The sequence below is a fragment of the Camelina sativa genome, chromosome 8, assembly GCF_030686135.1.
Source record: "Camelina sativa cultivar CO46 ecotype springtype chromosome 8, ASM3068613v1".
NCBI classification, from domain to species: Eukaryota; Viridiplantae; Streptophyta; class Magnoliopsida; order Brassicales; family Brassicaceae; genus Camelina; species Camelina sativa.
In genome coordinates, this window is record NC_141887.1 from 178,469 (window position 1) to 204,068 (window position 25,600).

At 38.0% G+C, this 25,600-nt stretch overlaps 3 protein-coding genes and 1 pseudogene across 4 annotated transcripts; 1 reads left to right on the plus strand and 3 right to left on the minus strand.

Moving 5' to 3' along the window:
- Window positions 1-537: 537 nt before the first annotated feature.
- On the minus strand, window positions 538-1,367 carry LOC104705271 (transcription factor IND pseudogene; annotated as a pseudogene). Its single transcript, XR_015564674.1, has one exon. The product of XR_015564674.1 is annotated as a transcription factor IND pseudogene (transcript).
- Window positions 1,368-4,086: 2,719 nt separating this feature from the next.
- Window positions 4,087-5,699, minus strand: LOC104705272 (uncharacterized). The gene is made up of 6 exons (XM_010421243.3): window positions 5,280-5,699; window positions 5,060-5,167; window positions 4,871-4,960; window positions 4,677-4,740; window positions 4,393-4,517; window positions 4,087-4,293 (listed from the first exon to the last, which is right to left on the minus strand). Exons 1-6 carry the CDS (start codon window positions 5,541-5,543, stop codon window positions 4,228-4,230), a joined length of 717 nt encoding a protein of 238 aa, XP_010419545.1. The 5' UTR covers window positions 5,544-5,699; the 3' UTR covers window positions 4,087-4,227.
- A 5,369-nt stretch (window positions 5,700-11,068) lies between these two features.
- On the plus strand, window positions 11,069-12,604 carry LOC147939541 (uncharacterized). The gene has a single exon (XM_087463005.1). The coding sequence runs from the start codon at window positions 11,069-11,071 to the stop codon at window positions 12,602-12,604; it is 1,536 nt and encodes a 511-aa protein (XP_087319131.1).
- Window positions 12,605-20,610: 8,006 nt separating this feature from the next.
- LOC104705274 (scarecrow-like protein 6) lies at window positions 20,611-22,875 on the minus strand. The gene has a single exon (XM_087460577.1). It carries the CDS (start codon window positions 22,375-22,377, stop codon window positions 20,713-20,715), a length of 1,665 nt encoding a protein of 554 aa, XP_087316703.1. The 5' UTR covers window positions 22,378-22,875; the 3' UTR covers window positions 20,611-20,712.
- Between the last annotated feature and the right edge of the window lie 2,725 nt (window positions 22,876-25,600).

The following is a 25,600-nucleotide window of genomic DNA, read 5'->3' on the forward strand; positions in this document are numbered from 1 at the left end:
ACTGTACGTTCGACTACGACCACATAAATGCTTTTATATAAGCTCCAACGGTTTTACTTTTGTATGATTGGGTTGCATTTCTTATAGTAGTTATAGCTGGCTATATATATAGTATAGTAGTATAAGAGATAATTGTCGAGGTTTCCAAGATCATCTATTATATATAAGTTTCTTTTGGATGTTTATAATATAACTTAGGTGTTGCCCCTCACCTTGTGGATTGGATGGTTGCTGAACTACTTGGCCTAGCTCAACTGGTACTAAACGCCTTCTCTTTCACGTAGGGGAGAGTTTAAAACTCACAAATTTGAGTCTCGACTAACTTCATTTCTTCACTACAGGAGGCTTTAATTAATTATCCCCAAGAGATAACTGTATATATATATATATATATATGCCTAAGTTTTTATTGTTTTTTGCTAGCTATTCCGATCCATATACATGACTCAGATCCAGATAACTGATACAAAATATATATATTCAAATAAGTATATCTTGTTTTATATATATTCTTTATCTAAAGTTTGGAGGATCCAAAACCATCAAACCCTAATTAACCCCTTTTATCCATATTAAGATATACAAGCAGTATCATCATTATTCATCAGTGCATATGATATCAATATATAAAGAGTTGGTACACAATTTACAATAATAGAATATAATAGCCATACAATCTTGGATCCAATCCTTATGCATATATATATGATATACCAATTAACATGAAAACGCTTGAGAGAATAACACCACATGTCTAGCGAGCTAGCTAGTTTGTAAATCAGCTTTGGGAGTTGTGGTAATAACAAAGGTACGAGGGGTCAGCCATAGGAGCTCCAATCTGAGAGTGAGGCTGAAGAATTCTCACCTGCCGTTTCAAGAACTTGGTGTAACGGATGGCTTCGTCCAGCATAGAGGCTGTGTCCATCTTTTCACCCCCTGGCACGATCCTCTTCAGAATTCGAATCTTCTCGCTTATCCTTTCCCGACGCCGACGAGCAACCACGGTCTGTGGATCGTCGCTTATCCTCACGTTACGCCGGTTCGGCTTTGGGACGGTGGCAGGGTCGATGTCTACTGGCTGCATGACGGCGATCATGTACTGCATCTCCTTCATCGCATCCATCTCTTCATCGTATTCTTCCTCTTCTTCCAACTGAATTAGGGTTTCGGGAGATGGATCAAACATAAGATGAGGATCATGGAGAAAAGGGTTTTCTTGTGTGATGTGATCAGTAGCTTTGTTCCAATCCATGAGTAGATGATGAGGCTGAGGCTCCATCATGCTGTGCTGTGGTTGGATCTGCTTTTGGAAAAGAGTCGCACTAGACTTTTCTTTTTATACATATACCATTTTCCATTTTCATCCTTTCTTTAAGTTCTCAATTTATTTACTGACTCGATTAAATAACCGAATGCGGACATGTCCTACATCGTTATATGAATTATTTAACCATCTTGTTTTTATGTCTCAACTATTTCCTATGTAAAATGTTGTTTGAATTAATAAAAATGAAACTTTTTAAAATATTTTTGTAACACACAACTTGAACATTAGTGATTTTTTTTTTTTTTGCGTAAATGTTTTTTTTTACCACACATTTTACACCTCCATATATAAGATCCCAAAATATATATTTTTATAGAAATTATTATATGTATTATGAAATTGTTTTAACAACTACAGTCTTAATTTTGTTAAATATTTTTTTCTATAAAATTTAGCATTATATATGAAAGATTTCGTAGAACTAGTTATAATGTTGTCTCGGATGAAGAGTTCGAGACATAACTTACCAAAAATCCGTACAACTGACTTGGCAAATGAAACGTTTTAAAAAAACATCAAAATCTCATCAGAACATGATTAAAAGGTTACGTTTTGCATCAAATTTTATATATCCGTCGTTTAAAGAGAATAATATATTTCGACCTTTTCCGCTAACTAATTTCATGCACTCATTTGTGCTTGTTTATATAAACCTTGTTAGAACCATTTAAATTTGTATACGTACGTACGGAGCAATACAAGAAACACATATAAAGCAAGATCCTAGACCACAAAATATAGAAGAAATAGTGTGTGGTCAAAATCATGGTTACTCAAAAAGCAAGATCAAGAACAAGGGATTAAATTTCTAGGGTTTTTCCTAAGGACGAAGAGGGAGAGAGACTTTACGAAATTAGGGTAAAAAGGAGCGTTGCACTTTAGTGGTGGATAGCATTGCCATAATGAAGCATAAGTCGCTCTTGTAATAGTTACTCAACACATGTCTCCATTTTTAGTGCTCATTATTTTGACCTAATTTTCTTCTCTCTCTCCTCTTCTGACAAATCTATACACCAAAATAGGCAATTTAACATCAGTGTTCTTCTATTTCTTGTCTTTCTTCTAAAAACCCACGGTTTCTTCTACATAAGCCCTTTCAACGGCCTTGATTTGATCCTAGGAATTATGAGCTGGATACGATAATTAAATATATATGACTTCTTCTTCAACGTCTTCTTTATGATATATGGTGTCAATTTCTAGCTTTTAAGTTGTTTTATTTGACGATTTACGGGATCGGATCTCTCCCCCATAACTCATTACACGAAGTGGGGACGGCTTCATCGACATTAAGGTATTGTCCAAGATTAAAATTCTCAATTGGATAAGTAAACATATAATATCATTCACCACTAAATTGTATTACTAATTAATCGGTGATCTATAAAGACAAATTTTCAAAAGTAGGGAGATACCACACGTCTTATTTTCACATTGCCGGCTTAATGAGTTCAAGACAAACAACCCCGTTTCATGCCTTTGTTCATACTTGTTACAACTTCATCAAGGCATAAACTATATACTATATATGCAAGATAAAATGAATTACAAATAAGCTCTTTACTACTTTTTATAAACTATCTTATTACAAAAATTGGTATTCTAAAAGTAATCTTACTAGTTAACTCACATGAATGTCAATTGAAACACAAATTTTTTGTCACATGTCAAGTCGTCTAAATTTGTTAATATATTAAGTAAAATAAAAAGTTCATAACGAGTCACGTTAGACAATATTAATGTATTTAAAATGTTCTAAACGTTTCCATCTCTATACATAATGTGAAATCAAATGGAATCCTAAAATTAGTGTCAATACTGGTCATTTAGAAAAGATAACGGGTTTGTTCGTACCTGCGGCAGTGGCAAACACAGATATAGTTGTTCGTTTGTTTGCCGCAGGTACCTGCGTCATGACGCTGCGGCAACTGCATCTAACATTTTTAAACGTTGTTTCGATTCAGCGGTTAAAAAAATAAATGTAGTCGCTACCCCTGCCGCTACCGCAACCGCTTGCGTCAACCAAACGAACAAGGTCAACATCAGTGTTTACTCGATTACATATATATAAATGTTCTGATAAACCGATGCACATATATATGGAAGACAAGAAATGACAAAGTGTTGGACGGAAAAAATACTTCCCGCGAACTTGCTTCTTTGGAAGCAGAAAATTCGAAAAATGCAAATATGAGGAAGAGTGAGAAAGAAATGGTAAGCACAAGAAATCACTAGCAAACCTTCATCCTTAGTCCTTTACATGCCAAATTAATGCCTCTTGTCTAGAAAGTTGGCCAACTAGAGGATTAGGATGGTGCATCCGTGGTACCGTAAGAGTTACTCTTACTGTGCTTCAAGGATGTCGTAGGAGTCTATCCCGCACTTCATGGCGGAGTTAGACGGACTCATTTGGGATATGTCATGCCTTATATAGGGAAGCAAATATGTTCAGTCAAAATGGAAACAGACTGTTCCGACGTCGAGAACCAGATGGAATGGTCTACCTTTTCCATGCAGACCTCGATTATCTATTTACCCTTAGAAATGATTTAGAAATAAGCAAAAGAGTGCCCGCCCCGGAGGCACGACGTTTTTATTTATTTTGAGAGTACTAGACTATAGAAACAGAGTACTTTCCAATCCGTTTGTGACAAGTTTCTAAACCCTGTATAAGGATGTCACATAGGGGTTTGTCTGTACGTATGTTTTATTAATTCACACAAGTAACTAAGAACCCCACAGAAAAAAAAACTTGCCTCGAATTTGAATTTCTTGTGTGTTGTTAATTACGCTTAATCAGTAGTCAATTTCAGTTGAATCCATAACATGGGGAATCATCGTTAGATAAAGTAGTCACCCAAAATGACACATTCGTAATTACATACTTTATAGTAGTACCATCAAGAAGATTCTTTCTTCAACATACGACATCGTGTAGCAATCTTCCTGAAGTCATCCAAGCTTAGCTAAAACCCAAAATTAAAGAAGATCACACACAATGCTGATGCAGGATTAATATATCTAAGAAACATCAAAAAATATTAAAAGTAGTTCACACTGCCAACCTTTCCGTCCTTATCCATGTCAAAGCAACGAATCATGTCTTGTAATTCCTCTTCCGTCCATGTGAAATCATGCACCGTCGCCATATTCGCCACATCTCTCAGAGTAATGAACCCTTTTCCCGCTTCTGAAATTACAAAAAACGATGATGATTTGATAGCCAGAGAGAGAGAGAGAGAGAGAGAGAGAGAGAGAGAGTCAAGGGAACCATTTTCAAACATAAGAAAAAGATAGCAATGGCACAAGAATGAATAGAAATTAGAGAGATTGGGAGATAAATGATTACCATCAAACTGATAGAAGTAAATGAGCAATTCATCATCCGTCATCTGCATCTTGCTCATAAATTCCTAGGAATCCAAATGCAAACTAACTAATTTAGGACACGACAGAACAGAACAGTCTAAAGAGTGTTCATCAGTAGTACTTGAGAGAGAGAGAGAGTAATAATAAATATGATTTGATGTAAGAAAACCAAACCACAGGTTGATGCTTCTTCTTCTTCGTCGCTGATGAGGAGTCTTGATTGGTAGGAGGAGAGCCTCGTGCCTGTAGAGAAAGCGCTATTGCCTGCATTGGGAATGGATTGGAGGAAGTCAAATTGGAACAAAAAGAAAGAAAGAAAGAAAGAAAGAAAGAAAGATCTGGATGTTAATGAAGCAATAATACCTTGTCAAAGTCATCATCAGTGTCGTCGTCTCCAGTGGTATTCAAATTCTTGTTAGATAATAAGAGGCTCCTCTTGGTCTTGGATGGGGACGGGGAGGCCTTATTGTTCTTAATAAACCCCCCCAAGTCGCAACAACAATTAAACAAACATCAGCAAACAAACAAGAAAGAGCCATAACAACTAGACCATCATCATCCACTAAATCTCTTTTAGTTTTACCTTTCTTTTACAGGTTGAATTACCCAAAAAGTCCTCGTCTTCGTCATCCTCATCGTCGAGGGGTCTATAATCATCGTCTTCTTTAGGATTAGTAGCTCTACGTTTTCTGGAATTAGGAGGAGGAGATGAAAGAGCCTTGGCGGATTTAAAGATGCCGAGAGCTTCCAATCTGGCATTGTTCTCAGCGATCCTTGAGAACCTCCGCTTCTCGTACTCCGATATCGTCCCCTTCGGTTCGCCGGACTCTCTGCTACTGCTCGCCATTGATTGATTGATTCTCTCTTCTCTTCTCTTCTCTTCTCTTCTCTTTCCCTTCTAGTTCTAGTTTCTAGGGTTGGTTGATTTTGCCGCCTTGAAATTAGTCAGTCAGTCTCTCTCCCTCTCTCCTTCCTGCGTGTCGATTGATTCCATTTATTGGGCTTCAACGATTTGCCCATATTCTTAATATTTAAGCCCAATTAAATGGCATGGGCTCTCATTAAACGTTCTAACAAGAGAATTATTAACTAAACCCAATATCCACTTTCACTTGTCCTTTTTTTGCATTCAATCTATATTATTATTTTTGAAGTACATTTTGTGTTATGTCCTTGAAGTTTTAGTTATTTAATTTATTTTATTTATAACATTAACTTCTAACTATTTTCCTAAAATAACAATTCCTGTAAACTCATTTAATGAAATTATATTAATCAAACACATTTATTTACACTTATTGCCATAATAAGCTTGACACCATCTATACTTTCTGATGTTTCTAAACACAACTCTATGTATTAAATTTTTAATCTCATAAAAATCTCCAAACCTATTTTAATAGATCTTTAGAGACTGTATGATCTCTTAAATTTAAATGACACAACCGAGTTTAAGTAACAAATGATTACAATCGCAATAATTATTATAACGTTAATAAAGTTCATAATAACGAGAACCCAACTTTTAGGAACTCAATAATTGGATATATTTAACTTTAGCATCAAGAAAAATATTTAATATAGTATATACCGTGTTAAGAAACTGAATATTATTCTCCGATAATGTTATCAACTCAAATAGGAAAACACTAAAATCTCTCTTTTATTGCTACGGATCGTAAACTCCTTGCTCATCAATCATTTTCCATGTATAAATATCAACTTCACAAACGAAACACAATACACAACCAAAGCCACTAATATGACGGTTTTGAAACACGGGTTAAACCACTAATATGACGGTTTGTTGTTATATAGCGGGACATATTATTAACATGACGATTTGAACTAACATTAGTATAAATATAAAATATTATTAATTCGGTTTTGAAACACGGGTTCAATCTTCATTTAATTATTTGGTCAATACCACTAATATAAGAATATTAGACATATTAAATCAGGGTAATTTAACTAAAATTTTGTAAAACAATTAAATCATTAGTAAAATTGTGACTTAGTCCGACAATAGCTTATAAATTACATATTTATGTATTTATTTCCCCTATTATTATTCTAATAATTGACAATCCAAACAAAATTATTATTTAATTAAACAAAACAAACTAAATATAAAAACAAAAAAATTAAAATGTTATTATTTTTTTTTAAATTGTCCCACGATTTAAAATCTAGTTATTATTTACTACTACTATCATATTTTTCTTGTGTTAATGTACGTCACGTGTGCTCATATAGTCATATTTAAATGTAATGTACCGGATTTCAAAAAAAATTATTTAGCCTTGTTTCTTATGGATTATTTATCTATATATTGTAATTCTGGCGATTCGAAAACAAATACAACAAGATCGATACATATATATATATATATATATATCGAAACGATAAGTTTTTGGTAATTTGACAAAACCTATAGCTTATGATACAAAAGAATTAGAAAGTTTCCACCTTTCGATCTTAGATGTATATCACATGAAGCCTGAAGGAGACGGCGAAATAAAGAGAAAAGAGCGCAATGCCCCCCAATGGTGTGTGTGAAACTTGTCATTTGCTACATAATGCCCTACACCAACTTTCTCCTTTTTCCTTTTTTGTATATACTCTATATTTTTTTTTCTTTTTTTTTCATAAACAAAAAAACGTATCCATATGTATAATTCTAAAAAAGAATTGTGGGGATGGAAATACCGCGTTGTTTTTAAGCTGACTTGACTTGTAAATGGATAAAGCAAGAAACCAAACAAAAAAAAAAAAAAAAAAAAAAAAAAAAAAAAGAAACACAAAAGAGTAAAGATAAGAATCAAATTTCTTTACAAAACATGTAACTCATGATTTTCAAGTATATGATGACTTTGGTTTATAAACATATGTAGCTTAATATGGCAGCTAGCACTGAATTAAGTTTATACGTCTAAGTATAAAAGACAGGCATGCATATTGACATGGAAATAAACATATGTACGTAATCTTCTTCTGTATCTTCTGTATATTTATTTGATCTAACATTGATAAATGACTCCTTTGTTTAAGTTGAATCTTGAAATATTTGAGTAGAGTTTGCGCATTCAAATAACTAGCCTAACAATACTTGTAAAGTGGAGAGGTTGAGGAGAAGATATGGTGGGCAAGCTTGGCATCTACAAAAGGTGAGATAGAGATTGAAAGAGAGTAAAAATTGAATGAAAAGCTTTGTCTCATTATATTATATATCTATTTAACAATAAATAAACACATGTAAGAAAAGAATTTTGCAATATTAATAAAAACGCAGTTTTAACTTTTGTTATACTTCTGCAATGTATCGCTTCTCAAAGAAATTAAAAGGACTCAAATTACATTTGAGAACAATGGGGAAAGATCTGGTTGCCGCCATATCGGTTCGTACGAAGGAAACTTTCACAAAGCTCTGCGACCTACAGATGCAGACTATGGCTAACCCTACTTCACATGCAGTGATTACCGAAGCTGAAGCCTATGAGAGATGGAAGAGGCTCTCGGATGCAGAAGAGAGTTTCCTGAACCAGAAAACTAAATTCCATTGGCTGAAAATTGGTGATCAAAACAATAAAGCGTTTCATATTGCTGCAACTCTCCGAGAGATGCGTAATAGTATTCGCGAAATCGAATGTGAAGATGGTCATGTCGTCACTACTCAGGCAGTGGTCAAAGAATTTCTCTCTTTTATGCCTGATGACTATGAAGAATGGTCATGTGAGGAGCTCCAAAGCGTTTTGGATTTCCGATGCTCAGAGAGTGATATCAATCTCCTAACACATGACGTATCAAAGGAGGAAGTGAAGCGGGTCTTATTTGCTATGCCAACAAATAAATCTCCAGGTCCGGATGGTTTTAATGTTGAGTTTTTCAAGGAGTCATGGGCAACTCTCAGGAAGGATTTCTTGGTAGCTGTCCAATCTTTTTTCAGAACAGGGTTTCTTCCGAAAGGTGTGAATTCAACTATACTTGCTCTCATCCCAAAGAAGAAGAAGGCGAGAGTAATGAGGGACTACAGACCAATTTCGTGCTGCAATGTCCTTTATAAAGTCATTTCTAAGATCCTCACGAACCGGCTCAAGATTATCCTGCCAAAATTCATATCCTCAAACCAATCTGCTTTTGTTAAGGACACATTGCTCTTGGAAAACCTTCTCCTTGCAACTGAAGTTATTAAGGATTACCATAAAGACACGGTATCTCCTCGTTGTGCCTTGAAAATAGATATCTCCAAAGCTTTTGATTCAGTCCAATGGAGCTTTTTGCTTAATACACTACGCGCACTCGGTTTTCCTGAGCAGTACGTCAGGTGGATACAGACTTGTATCACCACTGCATCATTTTCAGTACAAGTGAATGGTGAACTTGCAGGTTATTTTGGTAGTAAGAGAGGACTCCGGCAAGGCTGCTCCCTTAGCCCCTACTTGTTTGTCATATGTATGAATGTCCTCTCCTGCAAATTGGATATAGCGGCTAGACAAAAGGTTTTTGACTACCACCCGAACTGTAAAACTTTGCAGCTCACCCATTTATGCTTTGAGATGATTTGATGGTATTTGTAGCGGGTAATCAGCATTCTGTTATGGGTGTTTTGAGGGTTTTTGATGATTTCGCACTCCACTCGGGCTTAAAAGTGAGTAGAGAAATCCACCATATACACAGCAGGTGTTGCACCGGAACATAAGGCTGAACTCCTCCAACAGTTTCCATTTGCCGCTGGAACCTTACATGTTCGGTATCTTGGATTGCCATTGTCACCAAAATGAATGTCTACTGCGGACTACTCACCTCTGTTAGAGAAAATCCGGCTCAAAATTAGTAACTGGACGGCTCGAATGCTATCTTTTGCTGGTCGCTTGCAGCTTATAAGATCAATAATCTTCAGTCTTATCAACTTCTGGTTATCAGCTTTTAGATTGCCTAAAGCTTGTATTAGAGAACTTGATAAGCTGTGCTCTGCCTTTCTCTGGTCAGGTCCATCCATGAATGCTAGGAAAACAAAAGTATCATGGCCTGAGGTATGTCTCCCAAAGAGTGAAAGAGGTTTGGGACTACGCTCTATTGATGAAGCAAATAAGGTTCATATGCTGAAACTCATTTGGAAGCTCTGTTCTGCAAAAGATTTGATGTGGGTTGCGTGGGTAAAACACAATGTTCTCTGCGGTAATTCACTGTGGGCTGTTCGAGATAACACAACTGGTGGTTCCTGGATTTGGAGAAAGATCCTCAAATATAGAGAGCTCGCAAAACCATTTCATCGTGTGGAGATCAAAAATGGTATTGCTACTTCTTTTTGGTTTGACAATTGGTGTTCCTTAGGTAGATTATGCAATCTGATTGGTGAAAGAGGATAAATTGCTATGGGAATTCCGGAGCAAAGCACTGTGGCAGATGTACTCGCTCTGTCTCGGCGGCGAATGCATAGGCATACTCTGTTTCAGTCTGTTGAGGAGGAAATTATGAAATATCAGCAAACAAGGGCACATGCGGACCACGACATCTCTCTGTGGAAGAGTTCAGATGGAGCTTATCGGAAAAAATTCTCAACTAAAGACACTTGGCATAACATCCGTGATTTGGTTCAAGCACGCCAAACCCAAATACGCCTTCATCACTTGGCTAGTGATGAAGAATAGACTAGCCACAGGGGAAAAAATGCAGCGCTGGAACCCGCCAGTTAACACAAGTTGTACTTTTTGCAGATATCATTTAGAGACACGAGAACACCTGTTCTTCCAATGTTCTTTTGCAGCGCATATATGGGAGGCTCTAGTGCATAAGTTTCTCTCCGACAAGTTCACAAACCGTTGGCAAGATATTATGACATTACTAGCTGGTCGCATTCTGGACAAGACAAAGCGATTACTAGTGGGCTATGCCTTTCAAAATACGATCCATTCCCTTTGGCGGGAGAGAAATGATCAACGGCACGGAGAGACACCTTCCCTAGTAGAAAAGATTGTGAGGCTCATAGACAAGAATGTTCACAACCGTTTAAGTACAATAAAGGATGGTAGAGACTTGAGCATCCAATTTTGGTTTGAAGCAAGATTCTATTAACTGTGATCTGTTTTTTAACATGTTTTAAACTCTTTCCTATCCAAGCTTTGTAAAACGTTTATTTTTCTTTTGAATATAATTTAACATTAGATTCAAAAAAAAAAACTTTTGTTATGCACACAAAAACACAGCCATCAAATTCAGAGACCCTCACTCCCTACCTTACCATATAACTTTATAGTGGGTCAGAATTATCTATATTAACATTTTTGCAGCGTATACAAAAGTATCATAATTTCAATGGCTAGCATTGTCGACGGTGCGACTACGGGTGCGGAGGAGATGGGTGTAACAATGATGGATATTGGGGATAGAGGGCGACCACCAGGAGATCCGCCGGATGCTCCAGGAGTATGGGTGGCGAAGGTAAAGGGGTGTGCTGCTGGAGGTGCTCCGTCGCCGGAAAGTGTCTTAGACGATGCGTTTGTCATAGAAAGGGTTCGGTTAGAGTTCCCTGATGGGGAAGCGGGAGAACCGGTTATTACGATTGAAAAGGAAGTGATCACTGCGATGAGGGGATTGTGGATGAATTGTATGATTGTGAAGGTTTTGGGAATTCATGTACCGATTTCGGTTCTCAGCCGGAAGCTACGAGAGATGTGGAAGCCAAAGGGGGCCATGGTGGTCATGGATCTGCCCCGCCAATTCTTTATGGTTCGTTTTGATCTAAAAGAGGAATACCTGGCGGCGCTAACAGGAGGACCATGGAGAGTGTTTGGGAATGTTTTGTTGGTGCAGGATTGGTCGTCGTTGTTTGATCCGACGAGGGATGACATTGTGACGACGCTGGTGTGGGTGAGGTTTTCTAACCTTCCGTTGACATACAACCATCATTCGATTCTTTGGGCCATTGCAAGTGGATTGGGGAAGCCTCTTCGAGTGGATGCGAATACCACAAATTTTGAGCCAGCTCGGTTCGCGAGGATTTGTGTAGAGGTGAATCTATCCAAACCACTGAAGGGTTCGGTGTTGGTAAATGGGGATATGTACTTCGTAGCATATGAGGGACTACCGAAGATTTGTTCATTGTGTGGCAAGTACGGCCATTTGATACACGCCTGTCCAACACGGGTGGTAGAAAATGTATTTGCTCTGATGGCGCCGGAGAAAGGGGCGGAGATAGCGACAGGGTCTAAACCGGCGGAGGAGTTCACGGTGGTTGGTCAGAAAGGACGCTGGGGGAATAAGTCGGGGACAGAGATGGTTTTTGCGACGAAATCACCGATTAGTGATTCACGGGGAAATCTCCAGGAAATCACTAGGAGTCTTGATTTGGAAACTTCCAATCGATATGGTGGATTGGGAGAAGATTCCGTATCAGCAGAAGTAAGGGAAGTAAGTGAAGTTGCTGATACGAGTGATGCCAATAAGAAAAACGAATATCCATCGGTGAGCGGGAATCAAGGGAAACTTATTTCTCAAGTAAATGGAGTGAAGTCTGATTTGAATTTGGCGAAGGGGAAGGGAATAAGCCGTAATGGGTCGAGGTCCACTAGGCCCAGTGGGAATAAGGAAATTGAGACAAATGGGCCGAAGCAAAAACATAATCCACCGCAAAGGCCCACGAAGGGTTTGATTTTTGGGCCAAGCATGGTTAGTGGGGGAGTCTCCATGAGTGGGAAGAGATTCCGAGTCGAGTCCCGAGAGATGGGGAGACCGGGAGGCGTGTTTGTGACTGATCGAGTTACTCGTTTACCGGAGGATAATGTTGGCCAGAGTTTGGAGTATGGGGTTAAATCGCCGAATGGTCATGAGGATATTCAGATGGATCGAAGAATTGCTCTGCCGCAGGAAGGAGTGGTGGATGGGGCGGTTGTGGGGAATGCATAACGCTTTTTCCTGGCAGTCTAGATTTTTGTTCGACAATCACTGATGAATTATTTATTATGGAACTGCCGGAGGCGAATAAACCCAATTTTAGACGAGCTATTAGATACATGTTGAAAAAGCATCCAACCGATATTCTTGTGTTGTTTGAAACTCAAGCTGCTGGGGATAGAGCAAGTAGGATTTGTCACAGACTAGGGTTTGAGCACTCGTTTAGAGTAGATGCTGAGGGTCAGAGTGGTGGTATTTGGCTCTTATGGAGGTCGAGTGTTGGTGATCTGGCTATAGTGGAAGCAGCAGAGCAGTTCATACAGGCAAGAATAACCTCAGGTGCAGAAGTGTTGAATGTTATTCTGGTGTATGCGGCTCCAATAGTGGCTAGACGGAGTGGATTATGGGAGAAGTTGAGTGGTATTATTGAAGGTTTGGACGAACCTGTGCTTATTGGAGGGGACTTCAATACCATAGTTCGACTGGATGAGCAATCAGGTGGAAATGGTAGACTCTCATCGGACTCACTGGCTTTTGGAGACTGGATCAACAATCTTTCCTTGATTGATCTGGGATTTAGTGGGAATCAGTTTACATGGAAGAGAAGGAGAACTGAAGGTAATTTTGTGGCGAAGAGACTAGACCGAGTTCTGTGTTGTCCTCAGCTGAGGTTGAGATGGCAGGATGCTTGCGTGACTCATCTACCTTTCTTAGCATCAGATCATACGCCTTTGTATGTGCGACTGGGTCCTGAGGTACATCGTGAACCTCGACGTAGGCCATTCCGGTTTGAAGCAGCTTGGTTGAAGCATCATAGCTTTAAGGAGTTGTTAGCTGCTTCGTGGGATGGACAGCTTAAAACCCCGGAGGCGTTCGCTTTACTACAGCATAAACTCAAACGTTGGAACAAGGATATATTTGGTGACATTCAACAAAAGAAGGAAGCTCTGTTACGAGAGATTAAAGAGATACAAAATGAGTTGGAGCTTTACCAAACTGATGCCCTGTTACAGAAAGAAGCGGACTTATTAAGTTCCTTTGATGTAGTGTTGGAACAAGAAGAGGTGTTATGGTTTCAAAATTTTAGGGAGAGATGGATTACTCTTGGTGATAGAAACACGAAGTATTTTCATACATCAACGGTAATCAGACGGCGTCATAACCGGATAGATATGTTGCGGAATGAGGAAGGTGTTTGGATCTCGAATACGGACGAGCTGGAGAATCTTGCTACAGAGTATTATACGAGACTGTATTCTTGGATGACGTTCCTGACGTGGTTGAGAGATTACCAGCAGAGGGGTTTGTTTCTCTTACACATGGGGAGAAGGTGGAGTTGAACAAACCTTTTCTTGCATATGAAGTGGTGGAGTCAGTCCAGAGCATGGGACGTTTCAAAGCTCCAGGTCCGACGGTTACCAGCCAGTGTTTTACCAAGATTGTTGGGACGTAGTGGGTGACTCGGTGATAAGGTTTGCCTTGGAGTTTTTTTAATCAGGGGTTTTACCACCTAACACGAATGATGCCCTCGTTCTTCTGATAGCAAAGGTGACCAAGCCCGAGAGGATAACTCAATTTCGTCCCATTAGTTTATGTAATGTCTTGTTCAAGATTCTTACAAAAAATTTGGTGATATGTTTGAAGCGTGTCATTGGGAAGCTCATTGGACCAGCACAGTCGAGTTTCATCCCAGGAAGGTTAAGTACAGACAACATTGTAGTTGTTCAGGAGGCAGTCCACTCTATGCACCGGAAAAAGGGGAAGAAGGGATGGATGCTCTTAAAACTTGATTTAGAGAAAGCATATGATCGGATCCGGTGGAATTTCTTGGAGGATACTTTGAGAGTAGCTGGGTTGGAGGATCGATGGGTGCAGATGATTTTACAGTGTGTTAAGGGTCCTTCAATGTCCATTCTTTGGAACGGGGAGAGGTCTACATCGTTTACGCCAGCTAGGGGGCTTCGACAAGGTGATACATTATCACCATATTTGTTTGTTCTCTGTATGGAACGCCTATGTCAGATGATTGACATATCTATGGCTGCAAAAGAATGGTAGCCTATATGTTTATCTCGGGGAGGGCCTTAGTTATCGCATGTGTGTTTTGCAGACGACTTGATTTTGTTTGCTGAGGCATCAGTATCTCAAGTCCGAGTCATTAGAAGGGTGTTAGAAAAGTTTTGCACCGCGTCCGGGCAGAAAGTGAGTCTAGAAAAATCGAAAATTTTCTTTTCTGAGAATGTATCAAGAGACTTGGGAAACTGATAAATGATGCGAGTGGTATTCAGTCAATAGTGGATCTGGGGAAATATTTGGGAATGCTTGTCTTACAGAAACGGATTAATAAGGATACGTTTGGTGAGGTTTTAGAGAAGGTGTCGTCTCGGTTAGTAGGGTGGAGAGGCAGGTTTCTCAGTTTTGCAGGGAGGATCACCTTGACGAAATATGTGTTAGCGTCAATTCCAGTGCACACGATGAGTACAATCGCTTGACCTAAATCAATCTTAAATGGTTTAGATAAGGTGTTCAGGGCTTTTTTATGGGGGACTACACCGGAGAAAAGAAAGATACACTTGATTTCTTGGGAAAGAGTGTGCTTACCAAGAAGAGAGGGGGGACTAGGGATAAGAGTATCCCAAGATATGAATAAGGTGTTGTTAGCAAAGTTGGGTTGGAGGCTATTGCATGACCGTAAGAGTCTGTGGGCAAATATCATGCGGAGCAAATACAGAGTGGGTGCCATCAGTGACCAAAGTTGGTTAGTGGCTAAGAGACCCGGCTCCTCTACTTGGCGGAGTATTAAGCTTGGTCTCCAAGAGGTCGTTATGGTAGGGAGAAGCTGGAGTCTGGGGAATGGGCGTGAAATAAAGTTTTGGACTGACAAATGGCTCTCCAAGGAACCATTGTTGGTAAAAGCTATACGGGATCTACCTACTGGGTACGAGGACTTACGGGTGAAGAATCTATGGATTGATGGTGTGGGCTGGAAACTTGATAGCATATTGCCGTATGTGTCACAGGACGTACGACTGGAGCTGGCTGCTATTATCGTGGATAATGTTACAGGAGTGTCGGATAGCCTATCTTGGAGTGGAACAGAGGATGGGTGCTTTACGGTTAAGTTAGCTTATGCACTGTTAGCAGACAGTGGGGCTCCAAAACAGAATATGCAAGACTTTTTTGATCGAGTGTGGCGAGCAGTGGCACCAGAGAGAACTCGTGTCTTCCTTTGGTTGGTCGCGCATAGAGCTATTATGACAAATGTGGAACGATTCCGTAGACATCTTGGTGAGACCAGTGTGTGTCAGCTATGCAAGAGTGGGGATGAAACTATACTTCATGCATTACGTGATTGTCCAGCCATGGTAGGCATTTGGAATAGTATTGTGCCCATACGGAAGAGACAGTCCTTTTTTCAGAGTACGATATTGGAATGGCTCTACATTAATTTGGGGGAAACGAGTGCAGGGGCAGAGTGTCTGTGGTCGACTTTATTTGCTATGGGAGTTTGGTGGGCATGGAAATGGCGGTGTGGATACGTCTTTGGAGTGGTTGGGAAATGCAGGGACCGAGTCAAGTTTGTGAAAGATTCGGCGATTGAAGTATGGAAGACTTACCAAGTGTTGCAGGGTGAGTAAAGAGGTTGTGGTAGGACTATGAGAATGGTTGGTTGGAAGCCTCCTGGGGAGGGTTGGATGCGGCTAAATATCAATAGTGCGTCTCACGGCAACCCGGGCTTGGCAACGGCAGGTGGGGCACTACGTGATGCGAGAGGTGATTGGTGCGGCGGATTTGTGTTGAATATTGGGGTCTGTTCGGCGGTGTTGGCGGAGTTATGGGGGGTCTATTATGGGCTTTACATTGCATGGGGAAGAAGATCACCAGGTTGGAGTTGGAGGTGGACTATGTGTTGGTTGTAGGGTTCTTACAGTCAGGGGTTGATGATTCTCACCCTCTGTCTTTCATGGTACGTTTGTGCCATGGCTTTTTATCGAGGGACTGGATAGTCCGTATTTCACATGTGTATAGAGAGGCAAACCGTCTGGCGGACAGTTTAACTTGATATGCGTTTACTTTACCTGTAGGTTTTCAATTTCTAGAGTCGTGTCCGTCAAGTATGACGTTGATTGTAAACGAGGATGCTCGAGGAACTATGTTTCCAAGACTCCTCCGTGTTTAGTTTTTTGTTTCGGCTTCTTTAATAAATTACAGGGGATTAATCCCTTGGGCATTACCCAAAAAAAAAAAAATTTTGCAGCAGTTTTGGCAAAGAAGGCTTGGAGTTAGGATATATTTACATCACATGCCGTTGTAATTAAGACATTTAAAAAAAATAAAGAAAAATTTTGAAATAAGCAAAAATCGGGTATGGAAATATATGTTTTCCTAAAATATCTGAACAAAATTTATTTCTACTTTCCTTTTTAATTACAAATTTTAAATTAATATATACATCGGGTATGGAATTTTAAAATGGTAAAATAGATTACTAAATTGATAAGCAATTAAAAATTATGGTTTGAAAAAATGCAGTCCATATTGTATTAAAAACATGCTGCATTTTTAAATTGCAGGTGACTCATTCCCAAGATATTGAAAAGAAATACAATTTTTGATATTGAAAAGAAATACAATTTTTGGAAATTTTTTACCATCCAAGTTATAATCATTTGGTCTAATTTTTTTAATATATATGTTTTATGGATTGTCAAATTCATGATTAAAGTTATTGATTTACATTATGCTTTGATATGACATCCTCGTTTATTGTATTTTTATGTTTTTCTAATCATTATTCCACATACTTCATAGGTTTAAAGAAAAAAAAATTATCTCATGGTACAACACGGGGTAAATCCTAGACTGCAAACCTATGATAATTTACGTGTTGACAATTTTAAAAGATACTCAACTCTAGATAGATAATAAATTATTATAGACGGGGTCAAATGGCGAGGTAGAATTTGGTCAACTGATAAATATAAATTTAATATATCACTAATTCGTCGTTAAAATACAGGTAATTCATTATTTCATTTGTTTGTTTTATTAATATTAAAATATTATATATAATATTAAATTGATTCAATTACGATTATGTAAAAAAACTATCTCGCGATATACTACGGTCAAATCCTAAAATTAACATTCAAAATATAATTATATAAACTTAAATACTATATATATAACTTAAATTTTTTTAAAAAATAGTTAAAAAAATTTCCCGCAATTGTACCGCGGATTAAAATCTAGTATAACTATATTTTACGTACAACCTATTATAAGTATACTCATTTTGTATTTTAAAAAATGTTAAATTATACTCATTTTGTAAGTTACATAAATATGAATGTACATATATTTACGTTTATTTATTTATATTTGCAAACTATTTCCTCTCACTATCCTAAAACTATGGTGGTTGTTTTGGTGCAGAACTTTGAGTTTCATCATCAGGTATCTCCTTCTCGACATAATCAAGAAAGTGAGTGCTATTGTTGGAAAATAAATAACCTTGTACTATTGAAATAAAAACAAAAGATCGTAATCAAGGAGGATATATATGGTTGAGTTGTTTTCCGATAAATTGATGACGCTTAAGTTACAGAGTTTGGAAAGTTTGCAAGAGAAAAGACAACCACATAAGATGATATGCGATTGGTTCTTAACACATACTGTAAATAAGTTATAAACTGATCTTACTTTAATTTGGACTCATCAGGATTAGATTTCTATTAAACTAGTATCTATTTAAGAGGATATTTATAAGTCTTACTTCAATCTCGGTTTGCTACCGAGTCAACAACTTGTACGACGGATCGGATAGGTTGTCCATTTGTCGTGTTTCTGCATAAACCACATTGGAACATGCTTTGACGTACGCGATTAGTTTTACAGTTTTGCTATATGGGGTATATAATACAGCAAATGTGTATCAGTGTATGTTAAGTTGTAGTAATGATCTCCCTCCTATATATACAACTTTTGAACAGGATCGATGATGCATGATACGATCCCATCATCCGGTGGCTTTCCTTGTATCGTATTGCTGCCAACGTTTAGAAATTAATTGTTGGAAGTATAGTTACATTTATATATATATATCTATCGCATAACACTGAAATATTCGTACTTTCGTAGTGCTTGTGATTTTGGACTTTATCGCAATGATAACTGATTATAAAATATTAAACAAAATGGAAGACAGATGTTTGTTAAAAGTCTGATTAGAAAATCTCCCTAACTCCTAGGAGAGTCTTCTTGGAGACAAAAGTACCTAAAAGAAAACTTATAACTCGATTAATTGAAAGGACAAAAAGACACAAAAAGCTGCGTGTTTTATCATCATTTTACTTTTTATAAGCAATGAATAGCCAATTGTTATTCATTTGTTGGATAATAATATCATCTCACTTCTCACACATATTGTAAAAGATAAACACATCGAACAAAGAAAAAAAAAGGAAGACAAAGGTTGATAACTTTTTAATTTGTAAATTGTATCCCCCTTCCATATCAAGAAGATGCTTCGATGCTTCTTGTGCCATCTAAAAAATTATACACAAAATAGGATTTTCCCATTTTCTAATATTAATTGGTCAAATCATTACAAAATAATTGTTTTAGGCTTTTAGCCAAATAGGCGGATTCACATGATCAGAATAAAATTTAACTTGACAATCAGAGTAATTTTTGGAAATATAAATACTATGTATGTGCCATCTAAAAAAATATACACAAAATATTAACTTTTTAGTCTTGAGTTTTATTTTGTTGTCATAAATCAGAAATCATAAATCATAAATTTTGAAGTGTAAATATTTGCTAGACCTCGTCTGGACCAGTCAACGTTTCTACTGACTGCCCAATCTCATCATCAATGGACAATGGTTATCGTTTTAGCATTTTGATTAGTCTACGAAACGTGATGATGCCTACGTGCGTCGGCGGCGCGTCTTAGTGGAGCTGAACGCGCGTGACCATGCCTTGTTGGTGGTGTTCTTCCATGTTGGCATGTTAAGAGGATCTCTACACATTAGTTGACAAAAAAACTGACCGTTGATCTCGTTGATCATCTCTCACAGGGAAACGACACATATATTTCTGCCGTACACGTGTAGAATGACCGATCACGACCGTTCTTCTGCTTCAGGACACGGCTTATCTGTCAAACTAACTGTTCAATCAACTGTGTCTTCTGACTCCAACCAACGTTTATTACACAAGAGACAATAACTTACGGCTCGGTGTCGCGTTTCACTACCAAACACTACAATAGTTTTCGTCTTTCCCGATTTAAGCAACTCTTGAGATATTTCTAAAACAGATTTTTTTTTTATTGCTTAGGAGATTGATTATTTGTTTCTAATAATAATCTAAAGAGTATGTATCTCGTTTGTTTGAAATATTTCTGTAGAGAAAATGCAATTAATGTGTAAAGCGAATCGCCGCATTATGTAAGTAATGCGTATGGACCATTTACAAGAGAAAAAGCAAACCTTTGTTTCGTGGGAGGAGAAAAAGTTAGGAACGGCGCACACAAAATTGTAAAAATGTAGTAGTATTGCATAGTGGGCGAAAATAAAATAATACAAGACCCATGTGACATCAAGGAGCCATATGTGATTATGTGTGTTGTTTATAAGAATAAAATTTTAAAACATATATGTGTGTTGTTTATAAGAATAGAATTAATAAATAAATAACTAAAATAGACGCTCGCAAAGACACAAACCACAACAAACTCTAAGCATTATATAATCATATAAATCACAAATAATAATGAGCAGTAGCTTTCTGCCTCGCATCAAAATCATCACCCATTCATAATTTTTTAACTAGAAACATAAAAATTTGAGCTACCCAACAAGCACCACAATGATATTGAATTTCTTAGTACTAGTATAATATAAGTGTTGAAATAATCAACACAACTAAATTAACTCACAAAATTTATGATAGTATATTTTTTGTGAATCTTAATTTAAAAATACCCATCGCACTGATCCAAAATAAAATGGAAGGAAAACTAAAAATATGTCATTAGGTATAATCAATTGGATGATTTAAAAATAAAAGAAAAAAATAAAAATGTTTTGATAATTGAATCTGCGGCGGAGTCAGGAGGAGCGACATCTCCAGGCTGAAACTCCGACGAGTTCTGTCCTTTGCCAACAAAGGAGAAGAGAGTTATGTTTCTTCTCGACGTGAAAGCCTCTCACCGGCGTCCGTTGAACCAAACACTCCGCCTGAGACTCCGTGAAGTTACTGTGCGTCACCGGCGAGAACCCCATCTGCAAAAAGACAGATTGCCACGTCATCATCGGCCTTTCTATCGGACGGCTACGATCCATCACCAGCTTCTCTATCTCCGGCTGTATCAGAAACCTCTCGATCTTCTGCATTGCGTCGAGGTTGGCGTTGACGGCGTCGAGGGATTCGAGGAGGGCGGCGTGTGAGTGCAGCGACTGGGCGAGCTGCTGCGGGAAGGGCAGATCCGTCCTCTCGCATCCTCTGTCGGAGCAGACGATGATCGTCGGAGATAGATGCTTCACGAAACGGAGGACCAAAGGTAGTTGCGAGAAGGACGCGGGGGATATATTAACGGCGACGGCTTCTTTCTCCTCCGACTCGTTAGGCCACGAGATAGAGCCGAGGAGGTCTAAGCTGAGAACTTGGATGTCAAGGGAGATGTTGATCTCAGAGGCGAAGTGCTTGAGATTGTCCTGAGTGAAACCAAGTTCGAGCTGGTCGTGGTTCGCCGGAGAAGCGAAAACGGTGATCTTGAGGGAGAGGGGAGCGGCGTTGTCGCGGAGAACGAGCTCCTGCATGAGGGAGGCCCATTGGCCACCGTAGCCGATGTCGAAGTCGACGATGTGGAGGCGATGGAAGCCCTGAAAGGACTCGAGGAGGGCTTGGTTGGAGGTGAAGTTGGCGAACTGGAGAACGGGAGAGATCTCGGAGAAAGATTTGTAAGCGGCGATCTTGAAGATGAGGGAGTAAGGGTTTAGGGTTTGGGAGACGTTGTGGAGGAGATTGTTTAGAGCTTCTTTGAAGTAGAAAGCTGCTCTTTCCAATGGCTTCCCGACTGGGGAAGAGAGCTGTTGATTGAGCCGCGCCAATATCCCCTGAGCTATGCATGTGTCGCCGCCGCCGCTCTGATCTATCACCTCTGCTGCCTTGACCAGCTGCTCCGTTATCCCTATGGGGCCAGGGTTGAGCCGCTTCGCCGGTGGATGCCCGTAGTAGATGGCCGCCGGGTTCTGTGCATAGTGAGTCTGGCTTTGGTTGATCAGAAGGCCGGGAACAGAGTGGTGGTCTAAAGCGAATCCGGTAGTGTCGACGACTCCGAATCCAGGTGATGCGTAATCAGAGTCGTGAAAGGTGGGAGATGTCTGGAGAATGCTGTTGAGTTCAAGAGAGGGATCTGTGGAATCTCCCATGATGAGTCTGAGAATGCTCTGTTCGTGGTCATGAGGCACTTGCTCCCAATCACCCAATACAACCTGTCCGCAATGCTCATCGGTGGTGGCGACGCCGCCGCCTCCGACGGCGCTGTTACCGCCGTGAGAGGAAGACACCGTGGAGGAGGAGGTAGGGCTAATTAGGGCGTCAAGAACAGAGTTAGGCTCCGCTGTGGGAACTTCGACTTCCTCTCCTCCAACTATAGTTTTGCGGCGGCTCAAAAGCGGCGACGGTGGTTGGGAGAAGGAGGAGGAAGAAGAAGAGAAAGAAGAGAAATAAGAAATCCCCTTCCCTTGAAACTCTTCAAAGGGTAAGAGCATTGCAGACTTACTCTCAATGTCTTCTTCTCGTCTTCTTCTTTCTTCTTCGTTGTGCCTTTGTTGTGGTGTGGTATATTTTGGATGCGTGCAAGATATTAAAGTGGCAAAGTGCGCTAGCTGCTTCTCTCTCTCTCTCTCTCTCTTTCTTTTCCGTTTCTTATTTTGCCTTTGGCAAACTATTTAACAATTTATGAGCTTCTCTCTCTCTCTCTCTCTTTCTTTTCCGTTTCTTATTTTGCCTTTGGCAAACTATTTAACAATTTATGAGCTTCTCTCTTACACAACTTACACAAATCTTTGCTTAACATGTCTTTTGTTCCAACCCCACTCTCACATTACGCGCGTGTCTTGCAACCCCCTTTCAGTGACAAATTGTTGTGGTAGCTAGATAGATAAATTGATAACATTCATCTGGAACAGAGAGGAGTTCGACTATTTTTATTTTAATGCTGACTATATATTGTTGTTCGCTAGATTTAACATTGTTTTGAAGTTGGCCCTGTAGACATTGTTTTGACGAATAATTTCTTTAAAGAAGTTATTATTATACATACTCTCCGTTCCGTAGAGTTTAATTTTGATCGTCGGGTTACAATCATGTGCATAAAAGGACATTTGAGTTATCTCACTCCGAACATTATCTGAACCGGACTAGTTATCCAAGCCAAGGGAAAATTTCGAAATGATATAATTGAACGGCTAAAATACTGTTCATAGACAAAGCTACGTGTGGCTGGCTATCTATGGTCGATCATTTTTTATTTTGGCTAGTGTCGCCACAGATGATTCAAAATACATACAATTACTAGGCATAAAAATACAAAAAAATTTCCATATTTTGATGTTGTACCGTAAGTTTGCATGTCATACATTGGGGATGTTTTTGTTTTTCTTATAATTTTGTCTTCATGAATTAAACTTTGTGGTTTACAAAGGACTGTATTCGGGCTATTGTTTTGTTTTATTTTAGTCTTGTTTTATCTCAAAGGTGCTGTCGTTATTTCCTCTTTTTTTTTTGGGTGTGATCTTTGTCATCAATTGGGTGTTTTAGGGCTTGGACGATCATATCTAATGAACCAATCAAATCAGCCAGTTCATTGTCTAAGATAAACCACACAACACCGTTCTTGCCTTACACTAGTTTCCTACGGACATTAATTTTGACATAAATCTAAAGCAACTACATAAGAAAATATCTGTCGCATGTATTTTGTTGTTTTTAACGAAAAATAATTATCCTTTACTAGCTACCCCAAGTATCTAAACCAATTAAGTGGTGGATGTTAATTATAATTATAAAGAAGGAATTATATATTTATATATACTTTATTTGGTTCATCCTTTTTAAGAAAAAGGTGATTGAAGATCTGTGAATGATGTTTCTTCTGTGACAAGTTAAATGCACGAGAAATTGATCGAAACAACGAGGGATATTCCTTTATTGAGCAGACAATGGATGGATGTAGCAAGTCACCAATCACCATATATATCTACCAATGGAAAAAAACCTAAATAAAGCAATCAGAAACAAGTGACAAACAACCAAAGTTTTTTTTTTTTTTAATTTATAAAGAGGTGATTAATTTTGTAATGAATATACCGACAAAATGCTTAAGCTTAAATTTCATTATATGCATTTGAAAATGCATTTATTTTCTTGTGCGTGCAAATTATTCTATCAGATTCTAACTAACTTTTATATCTTCGATATCCGAAGTATGCAAAACAAAAACAAAAACTGAATCTTAGAAGTATTTATTAGTTTTAATTAAAAACTGAATCTTAACTAGCTATATCGATAAGCCAATATTCCTTGTAAACATGATCAAATAAATAGTATACACCACCACATTTTCAAGTTTCATGATATATATCTAAGTGTAAAGGAGGTGGGGAAAGTGCCCTACACTCATTCTTACTAATTCTTTAGTTTGACATATTTTGTATAACATATCTTAGCATATTTGGTCAAAAGTGCCACATACTACGTTAAATGAGAAGTGTTGGATGCCTCTTATCTACAACTGCTTATCATTTTTATGTTTTGGCTTTGTATTAATATTGCAAAAAATATTCTTTAAATTATATATTAATCTGTGCCCATGTAATTTTTCCTCTTAGATCTGCCACTGTATATCATCATATTGGATATGTAATTACAATATACGTTATATTAATGTGTTAGCTTCTTGGGGGTGAAGTAAGTGGTGAACACATGTTCTTTGCTCTTTTCTGAAGGCACCCTTTAAGCAAACACCCAACCTCACTCAATCGGATAGTTATGCATGACAAATATATCATCTACAACCCTTGATCATTTTAGAAAATGAAAAATATTTCAGCTTATTTATTCTCCTATGGGTTTTATTTTATATGAATAGAATCATGATTTGCCATCATTAGAGGAAGAAAAAAAAAAGTCAGCTAAATATAAAAAATCCTGTTAAACATATCTATATAGATGATGACGTGTTAGAGTTTGTATGCATGTAACTATAAAAATGATTGAGTCGTTCATTTAGTATTAGATTTTAGGATAATGATTAGATTAGACAAAAATAGATCAATTATTACAAGGAGATCACATGGGACTGTTGATAGGAAAAAGAAAAGAGAGAAGATTTTCTTCTATCTCATTTAGACACAAAGTAACAATAATTATGATTAAATAAATCAACCAAGATCGGCCGGAAATAATTAATAATTACCACAATATAAAGTTGGTAAGGACATTTCTCCTCCTAAAAGTATACTGTTCCTAATTTCTTTAGTCATTTAATTATGTTTATAAACTAAGATCCGACTCGCACTATAGCGCGGGGGAATATTTTATTGTTGTTAAAACGAATAACAAGAAGATGTTATAGTATCGGTTTATTATATTGTCTATGTCTGTCAAATTTGCCATATCTTTTTTTAGAAATAATTAATTTAAACAAAACTTTCTTGAGATTAATAGAATGAAAGAATATTTTACTTAACATGTCGTTGTGGAAACATGATTACTGAAATATTATTTCACACGTTTTGCCTTTATTAATACGAAGCTGTACATAATAGTATAGATATATATATTTTTTTTATGCATCGTATACATGCGAAATGTATTCGCCAATGTGTAGTGTATATAATTACTTTTACTTTATGACTTTTAAATGTGATTGTGTAAAATGTATTCAATTTTGTGAGTAATTGAATTGGGCTGTATTATAAATAGGTCCAC